This window comes from Magnolia sinica, chromosome 4 (genome assembly GCF_029962835.1).
Source record: "Magnolia sinica isolate HGM2019 chromosome 4, MsV1, whole genome shotgun sequence".
Taxonomy (NCBI): domain Eukaryota; kingdom Viridiplantae; phylum Streptophyta; class Magnoliopsida; order Magnoliales; family Magnoliaceae; genus Magnolia; species Magnolia sinica.
Genome location: NC_080576.1, coordinates 28,087,208 through 28,104,621, shown reverse-complemented (window position 1 = coordinate 28,104,621; position 17,414 = coordinate 28,087,208). Strand labels below are relative to the sequence as shown.

The 17,414-nt window shown below is 39.2% G+C and overlaps 1 protein-coding gene across 6 annotated transcripts; it reads left to right on the top strand.

Moving 5' to 3' along the window:
- Positions 1 to 4,617: 4,617 nt before the first annotated feature.
- On the top strand, positions 4,618 to 15,589 carry LOC131242889 (stromal processing peptidase, chloroplastic-like). Of its 6 annotated transcripts, XR_009169755.1 has the most exons (10): positions 4,618 to 4,842; positions 10,287 to 10,373; positions 11,115 to 11,208; positions 11,348 to 11,639; positions 12,341 to 12,476; positions 13,994 to 14,116; positions 14,204 to 14,282; positions 14,858 to 14,920; positions 15,012 to 15,076; positions 15,407 to 15,589. XR_009169755.1 is itself a non-coding variant. In XM_058241844.1 (8 exons), the coding sequence occupies exons 3-8, from the start codon at positions 11,140 to 11,142 to the stop codon at positions 15,509 to 15,511; spliced, it is 804 nt and encodes a 267-aa protein (XP_058097827.1). In that variant the 5' UTR covers positions 4,621 to 4,842; positions 10,287 to 10,373; positions 11,133 to 11,139; the 3' UTR covers positions 15,512 to 15,589. The 6 variants fall into 6 exon arrangements, 5 of the variants coding, with proteins under 5 accessions (XP_058097827.1, XP_058097828.1, XP_058097826.1 ...); XM_058241844.1 differs by lacking the exons at positions 14,858 to 14,920; positions 15,012 to 15,076 and having other exon boundaries at positions 4,621 to 4,842; positions 11,133 to 11,208; XM_058241845.1 differs by lacking the exons at positions 14,858 to 14,920; positions 15,012 to 15,076 and having other exon boundaries at positions 4,621 to 4,842; positions 12,383 to 12,476.
- Positions 15,590 to 17,414: the final 1,825 nt, after the last annotated feature.

Sequence of the window (17,414 nt, the reverse complement as noted above, 5' to 3'; positions counted from 1 at the left end):
CTTCCCTACTTGGTAGGTGCATATTGTAGAAGGGATCTTCTTCCGGGTAAGTTGTCCTTATTCTCCCGAGATCTTCGACGAGGATCCCGATAAGACTTTATTTTAATGATAGCATCTCCAAGTGGTCGGTCTCCAAGGAGTTCAAGATCAATGTCAGGCCTTGACCTTACAGTCGAAATGGTCGATGTCCGTGGTCGTTCTCCGATGACCGAGTCCGACCTCATAGTTTGACTGGTTGAGGTCTTGCAGACCGAGTAGAATCATTGATTGTGGTCGAGGCCTGCCTTTGAGGTCAGTTTGGTACTCAAAAGTTATCCGCTGGTTATAATGGCGAGACGGCTGAGGTCGAAGTCATCGCAGGTAGTCGAGACTCGGGTTGTTAGTGGAGGTCGAGCTCGGTAGCGAAGACCGAGCTTTCCTCTGCACTTCATGTTCTTTCTCGTGGAGGGAGTAGGCTGACTTCCTCAGACTTCCTCATGTCGATTGTCTGGGCGACGAGGACCGAGCTATCCTCCTCTTCTATATCTGCATTCTCTCTTATGTTGGTTGTTTTACTTGGTCCATTTTACCCATAACATGTTACATTTTAACTTATGTTAAGTAAGTTACTTTTTTCACTTAAGTTAGTTTGGTAAACATGATTACAAAAGTAACTTATATGCTTAAAACTATGTATCCCCATAATTTTTTTTAGCTTTTTAACGTTTTAATTTTCTAGTTCTCTCTCATTGTCCATGTCAAAGAGACCACACATCGAAGTTGGGGCCCACATGATGGATAACCCCATCAAAGGTGGACCCCACATGATGGATCACCTATATTAACATGGGCCCACATGATGGATCACCCATATTAACATTGGCCCATATAATGGATGGTCCACATCAAAAGTTAGCCCCTAATGATAAATAGCTCACATCCAAAGTTAGCGGGTATGATGGACAACCCAGTTCAAAGGTGGGGCCCACACGATGGATGGTCCACATCAAAGGTGAGCTCCACATAATGGGCAATGGACATTGAAGCTAGGCCCCACATTATGAATGCCCACATCGAGGTGGCTCCACATGATGGACGGTCCACATCAAAAGTTGGCCCCTAACAATGAATGGCCCACATCTAGAGCTTGGCAGAAACTGGACCGATCCGACGGATCTAACCCGATTTGATCCAAACTGAAGTCCAGGATTGGGTCGGATCGAGTTGGCCCAATCAGATCCGACCGTACATCGGATCGAGTTCGGATCAATGGCTAATCCAGACTGATCCAATCCGACTAGGTCGGGTCTATATAAGTAGTTTTTTTTTTTTTTTTTTTTATTTATTTATTTATTTATTTATTTACATTTTACCTACCTGGCAGCAGCTACCCTCACCCTCACCCTCACCCTAAATCTCTAATCTTTTTTTTTTCTGTTTCTCTACCCAAACGAGCATCACACTCATCTCCATCTGGCCCAGCCCCTCCTCTCTCTCCTCACTCACTCCCTATATCCAATATCTCTCCCTCTTAAAATCCTACAGAACCTCTGTGCTAGAGAGATCTTGAACCAGACCTCGTTCGTTGAATTGGATGGCATCGATGTTGTTGCAGCCACTTTCAAATCTCAACCTCTGGATCTCGATGTGGCTCGGTTTGGTCTACAGCTCCCGGGGAATGTTTCATTAACAGGAGAAATGCACAAATCTACAGTTTGGGATCGATTCTTTCCAGAAGGGTTCAAGGAGATTGTGTAAGTTTGAATTTTTTTATTTTTTTAAATTTTTCAAAAAAAAATAAATATCAGGACCGATCCGAACCGTACCGAATCCTATCCGACTCGGTTTCCCTGACCGAGTCAGACTCGGATCGGATCAAGCCAGCAGTGCACCAGATCGAATTGAGTCAGATGACCCGGACTCGGTCCCGAATCGAATCGAGTTCGGGTCAGGCTATGAAAATTTTGGACCGAATCGAGTTAGACCCAATCCGGTCTGACTTGACTCGATGCCTAGCTCTACCCACATCCAAGGTGAGTTCCGCAGATGGGCAACCAACATTGAAGGTGGGGCCCATGTGATGGATAGTCCACATCAAACATGGGCCCCACATGATTGATAATAACATTTATGGTGGGCCCCACATAGTGGATGACCAACATCAAAGGTGGGCCCTACATAATGGATGGTGCAAGTTAAAGGTCAACCCCTAATGATGAATGGCCAACATCAAAGGTTGGGCCCACACAATGAACAATACACATTAAAGGTTGGCCCCACGTGATGAACCTAGATGTGATGACCAAACAGACTTGAAGGGTAAATACTTATGATGTTTGAAACCAAATATGCTTTTCTACTTTTTAGCTAACAAATGTTATGTGCCAAAACAATATAAATATGTTGGGTAAATAACATACTTATGATACGTTGAATAAACAGGAATCAAGATAAGTTACTTATGCCACAAGTAGCTTATCAAAAGTAACTTACCATCCAAACACTCCCTTGGAAAGAAGATACGTAACCCCACCACTAAAAAGCTTTTGGTTGGGCTAGTGTGTTAGAATTCTCCATCTGTGTACAAAGATGGACAGTTTGGATCAAACCATATTAGAAAAGGACATTAGATATGAAAGCTTCACTACAAGAAAGTAGGCCTTTAGCATCAATTTTTTAGCCTCGGTTCAAAAAAAGGAAGCTAAATATGGTTTTTAGCCTCGGTTGTAAAGGAACTGAGGTTAAAAATTCACTTTTTGCCTCAGTTGATGAGAAACTGAGGCCAAAAGTCTGTCCTTTTGCCTCGGTTGTTGAGAAACTGAGGCCAAAAGTCTACCCTTTTGCCTCGGTTGGTGAGCAACTGAGGCTAAAAGTCTGCCCTTTTGCCTCAGTTGTTGAGAATTGAGGCCAAAAGTCTACCCTTTCGCCTCTGTTGGTGAGAAACTGGGGTCAAAAGTCTGCCCTTTTGCCTCGGTTGGTGAGAAACTGAGGCGAAAAGTCTGCCATTTTGCCTCAGTTGGTGAGCAATTGAGGCTAAAAGTCTGCCCTTTTGCCTCGGTTGTTGAAAACTAAGGCTAAAAGTCTGCCCTTTTGCCTCGGTTGGCGAGAAACTGAGGTCAAAAGTTTGCCCTTTTGTCTCGGTTGGTGAGAAACTGAGGCTAAAAGTCTGCCCTTTTGCCTCGGTTGGTGAACAACTAGGCTAAAAGTCTACCCTTTTGCCTCGGTTGGTGAGCAACTGAGGCCAAAAGTCCGCCCTTTACCTCGGTTGGTGAGCAATTGAGGCCAAAAGTCTATCCTTTTGCCTCAGTTGTTGAAAACTGAAGCCAAAAGTCTGCCCTTTTGCCTCATTTGGTGAAAAACTGAGGCTAAAAGTCTTCCCTTTTGCCTCGGCTGGTGAGCAACTAAGGCCAAAAGTCTGTCCTTTTGCCTCGGTTGGTGAGCAACTAAGGCCAAAAGTATGCCCTTTTGCCTCGGTTGGTGAGCAACTAAGGGTAAAAGTTTGCCATTTTGCCTCGGTTGGTGAGAAATTGAGGCCAAAAGTCTACCCTTTTACCTCGGTTATTGAAAATTGAGGCCAAAAGTCTGCCCTTTTGCCTCGGTTGGTGAGTAACTAAGGCCAAAAGTCTACCCTTTTACCTCGGTTGGTGAGTAACTAAGGCCAAAAGTCTGCCCTTTTGCCTCCGCTGTTGAAAACTGAGGCCAAAAGTCTACCCTTTTGCTTCAATTGTTGAAAACTAAGGCCAAAAGTTTGCCCTTTGGGTGAACTTTCTTAAAGCCATCCATTTTTCTTATACAACATGACCCACCTAATGAGTGGGTCGACACGATATTCTGGCCAGGTCATCTCCACGGTGGTCCCACTTGTGGATGGATCGAATTTCCCTAAAATAACCCGTCCATGAATATTGAAAGAATTAATAATTTTTAAATTTTTTGACAATTGTGAAAAAATTGAGAATTTTGAAAAAAAAAAATTGAGACAATTGTGAAAAAATCGAGAATTTTGAAAAAAAAATTTGAGAGCTTTGAAAAAGATTTGAATTTTGAATTTTTTAAGAACTAAGAATTTTTAAAAATTTTGAGAACTTTTAAAAAATTAAGATTTTTTTTTGAAAAATTAAGAATAAAAAAATGATAATTATGAAAAAGTATGAATTTTTTTAAAAATTGAGAATTTTTAAAAAATTAAGAATTTTGAAAAAAAAAAGAATTTTAAATTTGAGAATCTTGAAAAAAAATTGAAAAATTTCAAATAATTGAAAATTCTGAAAAAAATTAAGAATTTCTAAAATTATTAAGAATTGATTTTTTTTTGATAATTTTGAAAAAACTGAGAATTTTAATTTTTTTTTTTTATAAATTTCAACAAATTTATAATCTTGAAAAAAATTTAGAATTAAAAAAAAAATAAGAATCTTGTTTTTTTTCTTTTTGAGAATTTTCGTAAAATTGATAAAATTAAGAATTAATTTTAGTGCAGGAACCCAAAAATGAAATAGATCCAAATCTCATTTTGGGCCCTGCAACTGAACAGACTCGATTTCCGCCTTGCCTACCACGAGTACCGTAGAGAGATGAGTATACCATATTCCGTTTCTTACGGATCCAATATATTATCTCTGTGGCTTTTATTCATTTTGGAACTTGGAAACTCAAAGCAGAGCTCTCTCTCAAAATCCCTAAGCTCCGAAAGGAAAACAGTGTGAAATCGCGTTTTACTTCTGCAATTCTATCTGTCAAAATCCCCGAGCTCTGAAAGGAAAACAGATCGAAATCGCATTTAACTTCTGCAATTCGATCCTTTACAATACCTAGAAACGTCAATTTTGTCCTCTACACAAGCAATCTCTTCGCCGATTTCAGGTACTCATTCTCTCTTTTTTTCTACTGATTTCTCATAGAATTATACTCAAGTTGATGAAAATCTGAAGGATTGAATTTCTATTGTATTTTGTTGTACGTATACAAGGACTTTAAATAGACTTTGAATAAAACAAAACTGTAACTGTTATCCTACTTAGTTATCTATACAACGTATGCATTCAAAATTGAAAAGTTGTTAGCTATACTCGTAAACAAGTGGAGTTTATTGAGGTGCCTTGAACTCTTGAAATAGAGGAGTCTTCTACGGATGAATTAGTCTCATTGACCTGTTCTTCTACATGCCCCCTCAGTCGAAAGGGTAAGGAACGAACCTTGAGAGTGTCACGTAGAAGAAGAAATCTACTAAAGGGCAGCGGCTTCGTAAGTGCATCTGCATACTGATCCTTGGTAGAAACAAATTGAACATGAAGTTGACTACGAAGAACTTGATCACGAACATAGTGAAAGTCAATTTCAATATGTTTCATGCGAGCATGAAATAGAGGATTACTCGTCAAATAAGTAGCTCCTATGTTGTCACACCAGAGAATCAGAGAATAGATAATTGGAACACGAAGATCAGTTAGCAAAGACTTTATCCACTGAATTTCTGCAGTAGCATTTGCAAGAGCTTTATATTCGGCTTCTGTGCTACTACGAGCAACCTATTGTTTGCAGCCCCATGAAATGAGATTGTTGCCCAAATAAACACAATAAGCACCAACTGACCTTCTGTCGTCACGATCGGATGCCCAATCTGCATCGCTGAAAGTTTGAAGCTTAAGATCAGTAGTGGGTTGGATCAGTAAAGCATGAGAAATGGTGTTCTTCAAATAACGCAATATGCGTTTGACGGCTACCCAATGTGGCTCCATAGGATTTTGCATATACTTGCTAACTTTATGGACTGCAAAAGCAAGTTCAGGGCGAGTAAAAGAAAGATATTGCAGCCCTCCAACTACACTTCGATACAAATGAGGGTCATGAAAAGGGATGACATCAGATTTGGTTAAGGGCTGTGAAGTCGACATTAGAGTAACACAAGGCTTTGCTTTGTCCATTTTACTGCGTATAAGGAGATCAAGAATGTAACGACACTGAGATAAATACAAACCATGATCACTTCAGATGGCCTCAATGCCCAGAAAGAAACTAAGTTCACCCATGTCTTTTACTGCAAATTTGTCCTGCAGCAAGCTTATCACTCGGTTAATGGCATGTATATCTGCACCAGTTATAATTATGTCATGACATAAATTAAAAAATAAATAAGAGTGGAGCCATGGTGATAAACATAGAGTGAATGATCCGCCTGACTTCCTATAAAACCAATGGCTTGTAGCTGATCAGTCAAGCAAGAAAACCATGCTCGTGGTGCTTGACGAAGACCGTAGAGTGACTTTTGCAGCTTACAAACATGTTGCGAAAATTGAGGATGAATGAACCCTGGAGGCTGAGTCATATAGACATCTTCTTGCAAGAGGTCATGTAAGAAAGCATTTTGGACATCAATTTGTCGAAGATGCCAACCACGAGAGACTGCTAGTGATAGAACCAACCTTACGGTGGTAGGTTTCACCACAGGACTGAATGTCTCGCCAAAATCAACACCCTCCTGTTGATGGAATCCTTTGGCGACTAGGCATGCTTTAAATCGTTCAATACCACCATCAGCTCTTCTTTTAATTTTGTACACCCATTTGCATCCAACAAGATTGGCATTAGGAGGTTTAGGAACCAAAGTCCAGGTTCCATTAGCTAACAAGGCATCGAACTCTTTATTCATAGCCTCCCGCCAATTGTGATGTTTAACTGCAATTGAATAGCAGGTTGGTTCTTTTTCTTGGGGTTTGATTGTGGCCATAAGTGCTTTCAGAATGGGATATCGAATATGGGCGTCAGATGCTAATTTTAGCTTGTAGATGTTGTTTTTGCTTCTTGTAATCATGGAGTGTATAATCTGAAGTGGCAGGCGAGGTGGAGAAGGTAAGGGAGGAGGTGTTGGGCTGTCTTCATGCTGAAGTAGAATAGTATCCCTGGCAGGAGAACTCGAAGCAATATGAAGATTAGTTTGAGGACTAGATGTCGAGGCCAAATGCAGAGGGTTTGGTGCAGCAAACTGAAGATTTGTACCTGCAGAAACAGAGGAGCTAGAGGGTGATAGATTGAGATTTGGTGGGAGGACAGCAGGAGCAGGTTCTGGAGTAGGCTCGATAGACTCAGGGATAGTATATGGATAAAGAGATTCGTCAAAGACAACATGACATGATATGAAGATTTTTCCTATAGATATATCTAAACACTTGTAACCTCGATGACCAACACTATACCCAATAATATATGCAGTTTTTGGATTGAAAGTCCATCTTGTGTCGATTATATGGACGTAAATAGGGCCAGCAAGTGCAACCAAAGGCACGTAAAAAATTATAATCTGGTTTGTGATGATGGACCATTTCATATGGTGAGCGATGCTGTAAAATTGGAGTTGGCAATCTATTGATAATAAAAACTGCAGTTAAGAAGGCATCTTCCCAAAATATTTTTGGTAAATTAGACTGAGCAAGTACTGCCAAACCAACTTCAACAATTTGCCTGTGACGCCTTTCAATGGCACCAGCTTGCTGGTGTGTATATGGACAGGTTATTCGATGACTAATTCCCTAATTTTGTAAATGTTTAGTTATGCTGCAATATTCACCACCCCAATCGGATTGGAGAGCCTTAATTTTTGTGTCAAATTGGCGTTCTACAATAGCTTGAAAACATATAAAGGTTTGATATGCATCAGATTTGAGTTTCAAGGGCAAAAGGCATAAGAATTTAGTAGCATCATCCAGAAAACTTATGTAATAATGTGCACCAGAGGTTGATAAAACAGGAGCTGGCCCCCAAACATCAGAATATATTAACTCCAATGGTTTAAAAACAGAAACATGCACATTGTGAAAGGGCATAGCGTGGCTCTTGGCCAACTGACATTCAGAACAAATAGAAGTATTTTTATTTTGGGCAGGTAATAAAATAGCCTTCTTGATAACTGGAAGGGAAGCATGACCGAGACGACGGTGCCAGATATTCGCAGACACACAAACACTAGATAGAGCTTGTGGCTGAAGACGAGCAAGATAAGCTGAGAAGTTGTAAAGACCATTACTGAGTGGTCCTCGATACAGGACGTTCCCCAAGTAATCCTTCACAAGGAAGAAAGAAGCATGAAATTCAAAGAAAACATTATTGTCTAGACAAAAACGCTGAACAGAGGGAAGATTTTTCTGAATATCTGGGACAAGCAAAATTTGATTAAGTACAAAAGACTTGGAAGGAGATGAGAGAGTGGAAGTTCCACTTTGGACTATTTTCAGACCTGCACCGTTAGCCACCTGGATATGATCTTGACTGCCATAGTCTTCATTTTGAAGATGAATATTATTCACATCATTGGTGAGATGATGGGTAGCTCCTGTGTCCGGATGCCACTCATTATGAGTATGTTGATAGTGCGTAGCAACCATGGCTTGTGGCTGATTTTTGGGAGTTTGTTGGTCCTGATAAGAAAGATTAAAACGGTGATAGCATTTTTTGGCAGTATGTCCTGGTTTGAAGCATATCTGACATATAACTGAGTTTGATGGACCCTGATCATGGGAGGTGAAACGACCACCACGTCCTCTGCCACGGTAGCCACCGCGACCACGGTTGGATTGTTGAAAATTTGTAGCCGTGCAAAAAGTGGATTGATTTTGCTGTTGAGGTTGCTTGGTGGCCATGTTTACTGAAGCAGCAGCTTGAAGGGACTTATTATTGTGATTAGTTCGTGACTCACAGATTAGAAGGAGGGAGTAAAGTTCCTCAAAAGTGACAGGATCAGATCGAGAAGTAATTGTTGAAGCCAAGGAATCATATTCCTGGCCAAGTCCCGCAAGCACATAGGTGATTATGTCATCAGGTTTTAGTGGCTGTCCAACTAGAGCAAGTTCATCAGCCATTCGCTTGATGGAGAGAAAATATGCATTAGCGGACAGAGCACCTTTACGAGCATTTGCCAGCTGAGTGCAAATCTGAATTGCTTTAGCACGGGAAATTGAAGAAAAGGTTCGCTCTAGTGCAAGCCAGACATCCCGAGAGGATGTATAAGACATGACTTGAGTGAGGATATCTTCAGTGAGCGAAGCATTAATGGTGGCAAGGATTAAAGAATCTTGACGAAGCCATTGAATATAGTGAGGATTGAGAATCTTAATAATAACACCTGTGCTAGGATGAGGAGCATTAATTTCTTGAGGTGGGGTTGGGATTGTGCCATCAAGGTAGCCAAAAATAGCTCGACCTTTGAAGTAGGGTAGGGCCTAAGCTTTCCATACAGGATAGTTGGAGGAGTTGAGTTTGACGCTGATAGCAAATGGAAGATTGGAGAGGGATGGGAGAGCAGTAGTAGGATCAGTAGAATTATTTGAGGTTTCAGAGGATGAGGAGGCCATTGAGGATTGGAAGGGAGTAGACATTGGTCTTTTAGTGGAGCACTGATTTCTTATAGAATTATACTCAAGTTGATGAAAATCTGAAGGATTGAATTTCTATTGTATTTTGTTGTACATATACAAGGACTTTAAATAGACTTTGAATAGAACAGAACTGTAACTGTTATCCTACTTAGTTGCCTATACAATGTATGCATTCAAAATTGAAAAGTTGTTAGCTATACTTCTAAACAAGTGGAGTTTGTTGAGCTGCTTTGAACTCTTGAAATAGAGGAGTCTTCTACAGATGAATTGGTCTCATTGACCTGTTCTTCTACATTTCTCAACTGAAATCCTCTCGAAAATCAGAAATCAGGGCAGAAATCTCTCATTTTCGTGCGTTTTCCCCATTTAGCCGTTCAAAATCCAATTTCCGCATTTTTTGGTTCGATCTGAGGAGTTAATCTTGCTCAGGAAGTGGAAAATCCTGTCATTTCTAGCTCATTTGTTGGATTTGAGCAGTTTCTGCATTGCAATATTAGCAATTAGGGTTTGGTGTTCGATCTGAGAGCAAAACCTTGTTCTCTGCTGCAAAATCTGCATTGCAATATTAGCGATTAGGGTTTATGTATTTAAATTTTAGAGATTTATCTTTGATTTATGTAATATCATGCATTTGAAATACATTTTGATATTTAGTATCTTCTGATTTGCTGAGATTTAGATGTTAGTTTATCATTTAGAAGAATCATGGTGAATCTTCACCCGAAGGGGATTTTTGATACTCTAGTTGTGTGTGATGCTTGATACACAAGCACAAAGAAATTGTAAATGTGGCTTACATACACTCAAAGTAAACTGCTTAAATGACAGATCTTTATACTGGAGCTCTTTTTCTATTGTTCTTTTTGCCATATCCTTAATTGAGGGTTGGTTACACCTACGACCCACACTTCCTAATGCTAGGGAATGCAACATGTCTAGGTAATATTGGAGAGGGTAGAGCATTTTGCACAGTCAGTTTCTGTATACGAAGATCAAACATTTCAAAAAAGAGCTCGTATTCAGCAGGTAATTGGCTTGTTCTTATTCTTATTCTTCTCATCTTTGTTTATCATTGTCTGACAAGCTTGAAACTGTCATGCTTCTTTTTTTTGGTTGTATCCACAGATAACTATGATTTCTTTACTGATATATGGTTTTGGACTTTTGGTTGGATGTCAGCACATAGGTGCTTGATGAAATGTGTCTACATCTGAAATTTGTGGTTGACACTTTATTGCCATTTCAATGATGAAATTAATGCAAGTCCAAATCCGTGATACACTCACTAAGTGTGATGTGAACTCTTTTATCTTTTATTTTTCCTTTCTTTTTTCTATCATTATCACTATTTAGAGTCTGATAGTTGTACATTTCGGCACTCAAGTTCTGCATGAATGCACCATGGTTAAGTTTCATTCTTGAAACTTTCTCAATTGAGGTTCTCAAATGTGATTTTCAAAGAGGATTGAAGGTTTTCTTAGCAAAACTGGCCAAGTGTCTACCCCTAAGAATGCACTTCGCTGGCAGTCTTAGCATTATGAAGAATGATTCAACACTAGAAGCGGACTATCAAATCAAAATCAAATCACGGGCATGATTGATGCCCATGCCCATTACATACTGGAATTATACACTGATGCATTTGGCAATGCTTTCACTCAATACAAAATTGTATATTTATATGGGTTGCATGGCTAATTCGTACTCGTGGAAACCACATTGCATTCAGATCTGTTATTTCTTTTATAAGAATATTTTATTTTGCAGTGATTTTATTGTGAGTAGGCGACTCATGAGCACCTACAATGACTGGTATTCCAAATTCCGAACTCAACCTGCTGCAGTCAGCATTTTGGATATTGTTGGTTCTTTATAACAAACTGGGAATGTACATAAATGTTCTTATTACATATTTTCCCTTGAGCATCAAGTAGCCCTGTTCCCTATCTTATTTCTTTCCTAGACCTATAGTTGTAAAACAATCTGCTTGTGCTGTGTAGTTTGTTGAATATGGGAATGAGGGAAGCATTGTACTGCTCCAAGCCTGCTTAGATCAAGTGAAATTTCAAAGCGAAGACTTTCAGTCAAAGCCAGATCTTCTATCAGCTATCTTTAGATACTTTTTGGGTAGACCAAATTTTGCCACAGTTTTCTGTGAAGCACTGAGAAGTAAAGTGATGAGTGAAGGATTTCTAGAAGGTCTCTCCAAGCAATTGCATTTGTCTACACCCGAGAAAATTGCTGTTGGTCTTGCTCTGTCAGATTCAGGAAATACGGATTTCAGAATTAGAGGTAAGTTGAGTTGATTCTTATACTGTTTTTATATTTTCTGAATTAGTTGTGCAGGTTCCACTTTGAATTGTGGCTGAGTCCAATTGCCCAACTAACATGTATTATGGATATTTCTATAGATAGCTATCTTGTATGATTTTTTTTTTCCACTTTCAATTGCAACGGTATTACGTAGCTTCATGAACTCTGTAATTAAGGTGATTAATAAAATTTTATTCTATCAGCCAACATAGTTCTAAAACTTGCCATGTCAGTCTAACTCAGTCGAATTTTGGATCACCATAAGTACTCGATAACCAATTTAAATGGGAAAATTTAAAGGGTTATTCTTGAAATTCCTTTTAGAGGTGAAAGCATTTTGCTGTTATTCATAATTTTTAATGCGGTAAATTATGCATGGTTATATTTGTATTTGAATTATTATAATAGCTTAAAATGTTATTTAGATATACTGAGTCATGTCCTAATCAAGTTCTCCAGTCGACCCAACCTGACACTGTTCTTTCATGTCCAATGCCCTTCTCTTCTTTCTGAAGATTTCTCCTTTTCTTTTTTCTTTAATCAAGAGCATCAAGTTATGTCTGGGAGACTTGTCATTAGATGCATTTGGTTTTGAGTTCTAAACCCAGTAATATGTTTAGTTGTCATACTTTGTAATGAGACATCCCTTGTTTTTTAAGAAAATGTATGATTCTCTGCAGATGAACAATCTAATTCTGCAGAATTGCTTTCCTTGGAAACAGAAGATGTAGAGAAAAGACATCAAAGAAATATTCAAGATCATCCACTATTCTTTGGAATCACATTGGGGCTGTTGGCTGAGATAATAAATTCAAGGTAAATCCACCTTTAACTTTTCGAATTATTAGCTATTCATGCAATACAACATGAAGTTGAAGATCTTTTCAAATCATCCAGTTATTTTCTTCCTTCCATATGTATATATTTTTTTGTCATAGTCAAATGAATAAACACTGTGTAGTATAGCAATCATTGGCAGCCTGTGTGGGTGTCATTTAAGTTCGAGTTTTGAGCAGTTTGTGTAAGGATGATTAAATTAAAGATTATTATTTTTTACTGTTATTCATGCCATTGACTGGCATACATAAAACATATGAGTAAACACTGTAGTATAGCAATCATTGGCAGCCTGTGTGGGTGTCATTTAAGTTGAAGTTTTAGTTGCTTGCACAAGGACGATTAAATTAAAGATTGATTTTCTAGCATGTTGTTTTCATACCGTGCATTATCCCTTAATCAGATATCCATATTTGTGTTTTATTTTAAATGGTTGTGTTTTTGTAACAGGGTCATCATTTTCCCTTTTCATACCCTTCAGGAACAAGTCCTTGTATTGAGATGTTGGATAACTGAGGATACAATATGAATTAGTAATTCTCATGAATAAAAGGCCAATCAACTTGGAAGTTCCCTGCCCTCCTGTGGTGAACTAGATTAAGAGAAATCCAGGTCATGCTCATCTTATCACAGGAAAGTAGGGTGGGATCAATTGAGCTGCCTAGGAAAACAGAACACGAGGGGAAAAAATATCGAAATGCATGTGGCGGGCATTTTATAATTCTTAGCTTTAGCAATAGAGTTGACAATGGGAGTTTGATGTTTTTTCATCAGGAAATCAAACAAGAGATGGGAAGTATCCAGTAAACAATTAAATCAGTATTTATGTGGATTGAAATAAGGATAAAGAGACAGTCGACAAGGTCTGATAATGTTTGTACATACATATCCATGAGGTGATGCCGTTGTGGATGATGATATGTAGTACTAGCTACTGAGATGAATCAGGACAGACGTGATAGAAAATTAGAAAAGATAAACCAGGCCTCCAAAGGGCTATGTTGCAGAACATCTGGGACTCAATTGTGAACTCAGTCAACAAGTCTATTTCAGGCTCTGCCTGATTAGGGGAAAGTGCATGAGCTTTCTGCTAGTGAAACACTTTTGGTCATGAAATACGGGAACATTCTTTGTATGTATGATGGCACTATCCATTGCTAAGTGTTGCTCTCAAAAGATTATAAGCAACCCTTGTGAATTGCGATACAGCTGTAAACAGATGATCGGAGGATGATTAGACGGTGCCCATGTGTAAGTTGCGTGCTTGTACGGTTAAGCCTCGGTACGGAATTATTTACTGGCAGTCTCATGCGGAAAAGTCCATTCTTGTTTTGCTTTTCTGTATATGTTACTTGACTATCATAAGATAACTATATGTACAATTCTAGAGTTTGGGAATTTATGTTTGCCAGCAACAACTAGCAGTTTTGTATCATCTCAAGATGTTGGTGGGTATAACTGATTATGTTGCAAGTTTCTCATGCCCTTGTAAACAGGCTCTTCACTACAGTCCGGGATTCTTTAGGATTAACATATGATGTATCCTTTGAGCTAAGCCTGTTTGATAGGCTGAAACTCAGGTGGTATGTGGTCTCAGTAACTTCAACTCCTGGCAAGGTAACAATCCAGTGTACATCCATGTGCTGACTTAAATTCTTGTATTCTCTAGTCTGTTTGTCTCTAATTCTTTCCTTTATCATACATGTCTATAAAGCTGTTGATGCATGTAAGAATGTTCTGAGAGGTTTGCATGACAGCAAGATTGCCCAAAGGGAGCTGGATCGGGTTAGTATTTTCCCTTTGCTCACCTCACCTTATCCCAATTTTCTTGCAATACTACCACAATCTTTTGTTTAAGGGGCCAATCAGAGCCTTTTAAAATCAACTAGATTCCTTTTGAAGCATAGGTTTCCTCTAAGCATGCATCGGGTTAGTTGATTCGTTGTAGATACCTTACCATGAGAATTTCAGCAACAGTGTAAATTTGCAAAAAAAAAAAAAGCTTTCATTTTGAATTTTTTGGTATTTAGGACAAGCCAACCTCTCAAAAGGACACTTGATTGTTCAAAGTCCAAACTATACACAGATCTTAAAAGTGGAAATGATTATATGCAAGCAGGAGATTATTAAAAAAAAAAAAACAATCCTCAATTCCTCATAGGTTATTAACATGATTAATAGAACTAAGTAGGAATTTTTTTTAATTATTTTTTTAAAATCCTCATAGGTTATTAACATGATTAACAGAACCAAATAAATGGGTTCAGATCATTTATACAGGTTATGAGATTCAATAGCATTCTTGAGTTATTTATTATCACCATTATGTCAGCTCAACTTGCTTGCTTTTTCTATCTCAGCGATCACAACGGCCATCACAATTGCAGAGATTCTGAAGAAAAAAGGGCTGGCTATTGAGAAGAGTAAGCCCAACTTGGGTTGTTGCCTATCATGTTCCCTTGTCAACACTTGCGAATTACAAATAATAATAATCTGTTTTTCCATCATGAGCAGGGATTTTGATGTCTATAGTTGACACGAAGGATGAATCCAAGGGCCATCTCATTCCAAAAGCGAAGGTTGGCACTGTTAATTCTAGTTTTTAATATTTGTCATGTTAAATTAATCATCCTTACTACCTTCTTCTTCTTCTTCTTCTTTTCTTATTTGAAGTGATCAAATTCAAATACCCATGCTTTTTTAACTAGCATGGTTGATTATTTCTGCGGTTTTATCAAACCAACCCCCTCCATTTCTTTCAGAAAGACACAAGCATATATAATTCTTCTCTTTGGCTACACTAGTTACTTGATCTCAACAACCAGACTCCCGTTTACCTTTTATTTTTGGGAGGTAGCTGTTTGCATACACTGATGTTTGCAGTTGTAATGTTTTTGTTCTTGTTATAGATGGAGGTATTGCTGGGGAAGACTAAGAAATTCGATGATCTGATGGTTGCCGTTGCTGCCAAAGGGAGGCAGTTGGAGACAATAAAGCATGATGGCAAACCATAGCTCTGGAGTTCCATCATATTCTGATTTTCATTTCTTTTTTCCTCCTGGTGTCCTGTTTAAGTGATAGAGGTTAGGGAATTTTCAAGTAGAGCCGCTGTCACGCCCCAAATCCGGGGACGGACAGCTTCCGTGATGCCCCGAATTTGGCACTCAACTTCTATACACCAAGTCCCGAGTTCGGCGCACCACAAGGAAGATTTTTGACTGAATTTTTTTTTTTAATATATACATAGTAATACCTAAGCATAAAGATCCATGATCAAATTACCAAGCAACACTCTCCAATAGAAATCCTGATTGTTACAAGTACAATCCTTTCCAAAGGTACACAACGTCAACATTGCCAAATCGAAAAATAGATGCAATGCATCGAGAAAACAAAGTCTTCCAAGTTACTCCAGCCCTGAAAAAAATGGAAAATAGGAGGCTTAGGCAAAAAGCCTAGTGGGTACATATGTGTGTGCAGTGTGTCCTACATGTAAGCAAGACAAATATGCTACAAGGAAATCATACCACAGCCATAACCATATTACATGCATCCGTAATCACATCATCATCATCATACTGTCATGCCATAATTATACAATATCGAAAATACTGACAAGTCCATGAGTCATACAACATCAAAATACACAATATAAATCAGCCATGCAAATGAAGAGTTATAAAGAGCCAAATATCAGATGTCGAGGATGCAATGCAATATACAGTTCCGGATGAGTTCACGAATACCGTCAACCGTGTCTAAATACTGAAACATAGTAACTTGAAATGCTAAATGTTACTAATATAATGCAATATGTGGTGTGAATGAAATGACTATGCTGGAGTGAAGTCAGGATGATAGTACGTAGTATCGCAGACTATGGTGTCTATCACAAAGGACCTCTATCCAAACTAGTCTCATACCTAATTTGGATAGTCAGACTCAATGTGGTAAACTCCTGATCTCAGGTTAGTCGCGCGCCCCAACCGAAATCCTGGCCATTGCGAAGGTACACGTAACAAATAATTGCGCACCACCAGCCCGAGTGGATCGTGAATGAATGAATGAATGAGTATGCAACTCCTGCTCAATAAGTCCACATATCAGTACAGTTCATCTCTGGGATCATCACCGGGGTTTAGTACACTCTAAATGGCACCGTCTCTCTCCTAGCAGCACAGTCCAAATGAGCGTAAGAAACCTCACTATCCGCCTGGCTAATAGTCTGCCAATACCTATCCGGCACGTCGATAGTGGACCCATTCACGAGCTGGTCAAACTCAGCCTAGTAAACCCTCGAGCGGGTAAGGCCACACCCCCTCCCAACCGACCACAACATAGTGGGAGACGCGGCCTCCTGGTATTCGGTACTCGGGCGCTCATGTATCCACTCAGTCTCGACGTTGGGGCGTCTCTTGGCCTTGGAGGTTTAGGAATTTTCACCCAGGGACATCTATGGCGCCCGTATACTAGAACCAAAAATTTTCGGTGTCCAATCTAGCCATCCATAATATGCCTGTGGAGGCTACAACCTTGATGTCGCTAGGGCACACAATGCAAGATGCATGAGTCATACAATCCAGTTATGCATCAATCCTGCGCATACCGTGCACTCATGTGAGATAACCTCCGCCTATCAGGGAGTGTCATAGCAACATGCTCAATGACATATGCAATGATCAACCACATCTCATAACAAACATGCAGATGATGCGTATAGGCATGTATCGTGATGTTATGCTATCATGTACTCGTAATCGGTATCGTCAATTGAAATCGATGAGAATGGGCCTAACAAGGCCTAAAGGAAGGTCACAATGTGGACATTCAACCATCATTGCCCGTCAATGTGGACATTTAACCAACATTACTCCCAAGGAGTGACCCACATAAACATCAGTACATACATCATGGCGA